Genomic DNA, 5,752 nt, shown 5'->3' on the forward strand with positions numbered 1-5,752 from the left:
CCCCCCCAGGGCCGGTGCTGAAGGCACCGGACGCGGCCCCAAGGCCCGGGGGGCTCCGGTCCCGGCTCCGGTTCCGGTCCCCCCCCTCCTCCTCTTCCTCCTCCTCGCAGCCCCGTTCGTGCCCGCAGCGAGCGCGGAGGAGCCGCCGCTGCCGCCGCCCGCCCGCCGCTCTGAGCCCTCAGCGCGCACCGCCCGCCTTTAGCTCCGCCGCCGCCCTCCGCCAGCCAATGGGAGGCGGAGGGAAGAGGCGAGGACCAATGGGGAGAGAGGGAAGGGGCGGGAGCTGAGCGGGGATTGGTGAGCTCGGGAGGAAGCGGAAAGGAGGGCGGGGAGGGGGGGCGAGCGCCGTAACGGTTGGCGGAAGGGGCGGGGCTTGGAGGTTTAAAAGGAAGAATTGGCCAATGGGAGGCGAGGGAAGAGGGGAACGGGGGGCGGGATTTCCGCTGGCGGGGTTAGGCTATGACGGGCGGCCCGAGCAGCCAATCAGAGAGCGAGATTCGGGAGCGACACACCCCCCCCCCCCTTACCCCCCCATGGGAAACCCAACCCCTCCCCCATCCCCCCCCCGCCCCGCCCCCATCGGACACGCCCAAAGAGTCACGTGGACAGGAAACGTCACTTTATTCCCCTCCCCCATCGCCCCTCCCCCTTTCTGGGGGTGGGGTCCTGGGCTGGGGGGGGGAGGGGGGGAGGGGAGGGTGTTGGGGGGGGGAGGGTCTCGAGGGGGGCGGGGCTCTAAGGCACGTGGCCCCTCCCCCCGCGTCGTGCAGGGGTCACGGGGGGGGTCACGGGGACCGCCCCTCCCCCATTGTATGGCTTCGATCTTGGGGGGGGGGAGGTGCTGTGACGTCACGGAAGGGGGTTTACGTAATCAGAGCACGTGACTGGGGCTGGCGTCAGCACCGGGGGTGTGACGTCATAAAGGGGGAGGAGTTAAAAACAGGAAGCCTCTCTCCCCGGGTTAGGGGGGGGAGGGGGAGGGGGAGAGAGGTGACATCATCAAAAGAGGCCCCGCCCCGTGGCGTCACCGGGACGGTGGGCGGAGTCTTGGCAGTGAGATCGCTGTGACGTCATACCCCGCCAGTGACGTCATGGCGGCGGGGAAGGGCGGGAGTCCACAGTGCTGACGTCATCGGACGGCTGTGACGTCATCAGCTGCCGAGTGTGACATCACCAGTTTCCGGTGCAATGACATCGAGTGACGCGATTGGCTGCCGCGCTGACGGGGCTGTGACATCATTGGCTGCTCAGGGGGTGGGGGCTGTGACATCATTCAGTCTGAGGTTGTGACGTCACCGTGACATCATCAGCCGCTGATGGGGGGACGCATTGGCTGCCGAGGGCTGTGACGTCACCCCTGGGGTGTGACGTCATTGCCTGATGGGGGTGAGTGGAGGACGCGGGGGGTGCCCTGCTGATGACATCAGAGCCGGGTCACCCCAGTGCAAGGGGGGGGCCCTGTCCCCAGGTGACCCCAGTCCTTGGGGGGGAGGGGCGGTTCCCATGGGATGACCCCAAAGCGGATCCCGATGGGGGGAGGGGCGGTTCCCATGGGACCATCCCGATGGTGGGGGAGGGCGGGGTTCCCATGGGACGATCCCAAAGTGGATCCCAAGGGGGGAGGGGCGGTTCCCATGGGACGATTCCAAAGCGGATCCCGATGGGGGGAGGGGAATTTCCCATGGGACGATTCCAAAGCGGATCCCGATGTTGGGGGAGGGGCGGTTCCATGGGACGATTCCAAAGTGGATCCCGATGGGGGAGGGGAGTTTCCCATGGGACGATTCCAAAGCGGATCCCGATGTTGGGGGAGGGGCGGTTCCCATGGGATGATCCCAAAGCGGATCCCGATGGGGGGAGGGGCGGTTCCCATGGGACGATTCCAAAGCGGATCCCGATGGGGGGAGGGGCGCTTCCCATGGGACCATCCCGAAGCGGATCCCAAGGGGGGGGAGGGGTGGTTCCCATGGGATGATCCCAAAGCGGATCCCGATGGGGGGAGGGGCAAATTCCCATGGGACCATCCCGATGTTGGGGGAGGGGCAGTTCCCATGGGACGATTCCAAAGCGGATCCCGATGTTGGGGGAGGGGCGGTTCCCATGGGACCATCCCAAAGCAGATCCCAAGGGGGGAGGGGGAGTTTCACATGGGATGATCCCAAAGCAGATCCCAAGGGGGAGGGGAGGTTCCCATGGGACGACCCCAAAGCGGATCCCGATGCGGGGAGGGGCGGTTCCCATGGGACCATCCCAAAGCAGATCCCAAGGGGGGGGAGGGGTGGTTCCCATGGGATGATCCCAAAGCGGATCCCGATGGGGGAGGGGCGGTTCCCAAGGGAAATCCCACAGCGGATCCGGGGGGGGGGAGGGGGGGGTGTTTCCTTTTGCCCCCCCCCCTCCCCCCTCACACGGTGACCTCGGTGCGGCTCCCGGTTCTCAGGTGGTGCCCGTGGGGGAGGGGTGGGGGTGGGGGGTGGGGGGAGGGGCCCCGGCAGGAGCTGGAGCTCGGCCGTGCTCTGCCGCTGCAGGCGGCGGGGGGGGTGCGCGGGGGGAGGGGGCGGGGGGGCGGGCCAGGGGGCGGAGCCGGCGGCGAAGGGGAGGAGCCTCCGGGCCTGGCCCCGCCCCCCGCCAGGCTGCTGTGGGAGGTGGCGTGGGGGAGGGGCCGCGGGGAGGGGGCGGGGTCGCGCCGCCCCCCCCGCGCGCGGGGCATGGTCCCGCCCCATCCCCCCCCCCGCCAGCAGCAGCTCCTGCGAGAGCACGCGGCGGGGGGCGGGGCCTCCGCGGGGGGTGGGCGGAGCCAGCGGCAGGGCGGAGCGAGGGGGCGGAGCCCAGGCCGGGGCCCAATAGGTGCGCCAGGGCTCATCCGGGTCCCGGTCGGCTGCGGGGAGAACGGGGGGGGGGGGGGGGGGGGGAGAGGTCATGTGAGGGCACAGGTGTGAGCGAGGACACGTGTGTGCATGGGACATGTATGTACATAAGGACATGTGTGTGATTGACGTGTGCGTGCATGGGACATGTATGTACATGAGGACATGTGTGTGATTGACGTGTGTGCATGGGACATGTATGTACATAAGGACTTGTGTGTGATTGACACGTGTGTGCATGGGACATGTATGTACATAAGGACTTGTGTGTGATTGACACGTGTGTGCATGGGACATGTATGTACATAAGGACATGTGTGTGATTGACGTGTGTGCATGGGGACGTGTGTGATTGACACGTGTGTGCATGGGGACATGTATGTACGTAAGGACACATGTGTGATAGACACATGTGTGCATGGGACATGTGTGTACATGAGGACATGTATGTGATTGTGTGTGCATGGGACATGTGTGTGATAGACACGTGTGTGCATGGGGACATGTATGTACATAAGGACATGTATGTGATTGACGTGTGTGCATGGGGACATGTCTGATAGACATGTGTGTGCATGAGACATGTATGTACATAAGGACATGTGTGTGATTGACGTGTGTGCATGGGACATGTATGTACATAAGGACACGTGTGTGATTGACGTGTGTGCATGGGACATGTATGTACATAAGGACACGTGTGTGATTGACGTGTGTGCATGGGACATGTATGTACATAAGGACGTGTGTGATTGACACGTGTGTGCGTGGGGACATGTATGTACATGAGGACATGTGTGTGATTGACACGTGTGTGCATGGGGACATGTATGTACATAAGGACATTTGTGTGATTGACGTGTGTGCATGGGACATGTATGTACATGAGGACATGTGTGTGATTGACGTGTGTGCATGGGACATGTGTGTGACAGACGCGTGTGTGCATGGGGACATGTATGTACATAAGGACACGTGTGTGATTGACGTGTGTGCATGGGACATGTATGTACATAAGGACGTGTGTGATTGACACGTGTGTGCGTGGGGACATGTATGTACATAAGGACATGTGTGTGATATGTGTGCATGGGGACATGTGTGTGATTGACGTGTGTGCATGGGACATGTATGTACATGAGGACATGTGTGTGATTGACACGTGTGTGCATGGGACATGTATGTACATGAGGACGTGTGTGATTGACACATGTATGTGACTGACACGTGTGCATGGGGACATGTGTGAATGGCACATATATGTGATTGACACGTGTGTGTGCATGGGGACATGTGTGTACATAGGGACATGTATGTGATTGATGTGTGTGCATGGGGACATGTATGTATATAGGGACATGTATGTGCATGGAACATGTGTGTGCATAGGGACGTGTATGTGCACAGAAGATGTATGCGCATAGGACATGCACGTACATAAGGACATGTATGTGCGTGAGACTTGTATGTGCATTAGCACACCTATTTACATAAGGACATGTATGTCCATAGGGACACATATGCAAATAAGGACACGTATGTGCCCATAGGGACACGTATGGAAATAAGGACATGTATGCTAATAAGAACACCTATGTCCATAGGGACACATGTACGTCCAAAGGACCATGTATGCAAATAAGGACACGTATGCAAATAAGGACACGAATGTCCATGGGGACACATGTATGTCCATAGGAACACGTATGCAAATAAGGACACGTATGTGCCCATAGGGACACGTATGGAAATAAGGACATGTATGCTAATAAGAACACCTATGTCCATAGGGACACATGTACGTCCAAAGGACCATGTATGCAAATAAGGACACGTATGCAAATAAGGACACGAATGTCCATGGGGACACATGTATGTCCATAGGAACACGTATGCCCACTGGAACACGTATGTGCCCATAGGAACACATATGCCCATAGGAGCGTGTGTGCCCACAGGAACATGTGTGTGCCCACAGAAGCATGTATGTGCCATAGGAACACGTATGTGCCCACAGGAACACGTATGTGCCCACAGGACATGTATGTGCCCACAGGAACATGTATGTGCCCACAGGAAAACGTATGTGCCATAGGAACACGTATGTGCCACAGGACACGTATGTGCCACAGGAACACGTATGTGGCATAGGAACACGTATGTGCCATAGGAACACGTGTGTGCCACAGGAACACGTATGTGCCATAGGAACACGTATGTGCCCACAGGAAAACTTATGTGCCATAGGAACGCGTATGTGCCATAGGAACACGTATGTGCCACAGGACACGTATGTGCCACAGGAACACGTATGTGCCATAGGAACACGTATGTGCCATAGGAACACGTATGTGCCATAGAAACACGTATGTGTCCACAGGAACACGTGTGTGCCACAGGAACACGTATGTGTCCACAGGAACACGTGTGTGCCACAGGAACACGTATGTGCCATAGGAACACGTATGTGCCCACAGGAACACGTATCTGCCATAGGAACACGCATGCGCCCACAGAACACGTATGTGCCACAGGAACAAGGATGTGTCCACAGGAACATGTATGTGCCACAGGAACACGTATGTGCTATAGGAAAACGTATGTGCCACAGGAACACGTATGTGCCACAGGAACACGTATGTGCCACAGGAACACGTATGTGTCCACAGGAACACGTGTGATCACGCGTGACCATGCGGGGCTCACCCAGGCGCCGCAGGGACGTGCAGCGCCCCAGCTCCGGGGGGGGGGGCCCCTCGTAGGGGGGGGGCGGGTGCGAGAGGTTGTGGAAGGAGCGGGAGCAGCTCAGGGTGCCCGCGCGGGGCCCCCGCCAGTCTGGGGGGGAGAGAGGGGAGGGGGGGGGTCAGGTCCTGGGGTAACCCCAA

The 5,752-nt window shown here is 59.8% G+C and overlaps 1 protein-coding gene across 1 annotated transcript; it reads right to left on the reverse strand.

Moving 5' to 3' along the window:
* Positions 1–1,129: 1,129 nt before the first annotated feature.
* On the reverse strand, positions 1,130–5,702 carry SHISA7 (shisa family member 7; the record flags this gene model as incomplete). Its single annotated transcript, XM_061443434.1, has 3 exons — positions 1,130–1,243; positions 2,409–2,878; positions 5,574–5,702. Coding segments are annotated over 3 exons (713 nt in total), but the record flags the coding sequence as incomplete, so codon positions are not given.
* Positions 5,703–5,752: the final 50 nt, after the last annotated feature.

Source organism: Pezoporus flaviventris, unplaced genomic scaffold, assembly GCF_033815535.1.
Source record: "Pezoporus flaviventris isolate CSIRO_AGI_PZ_B2104156 unplaced genomic scaffold, CSIRO_AGI_Pfla_v1 ptg000367l, whole genome shotgun sequence".
NCBI lineage: Eukaryota > Metazoa > Chordata > Aves > Psittaciformes > Psittacidae > Pezoporus > Pezoporus flaviventris.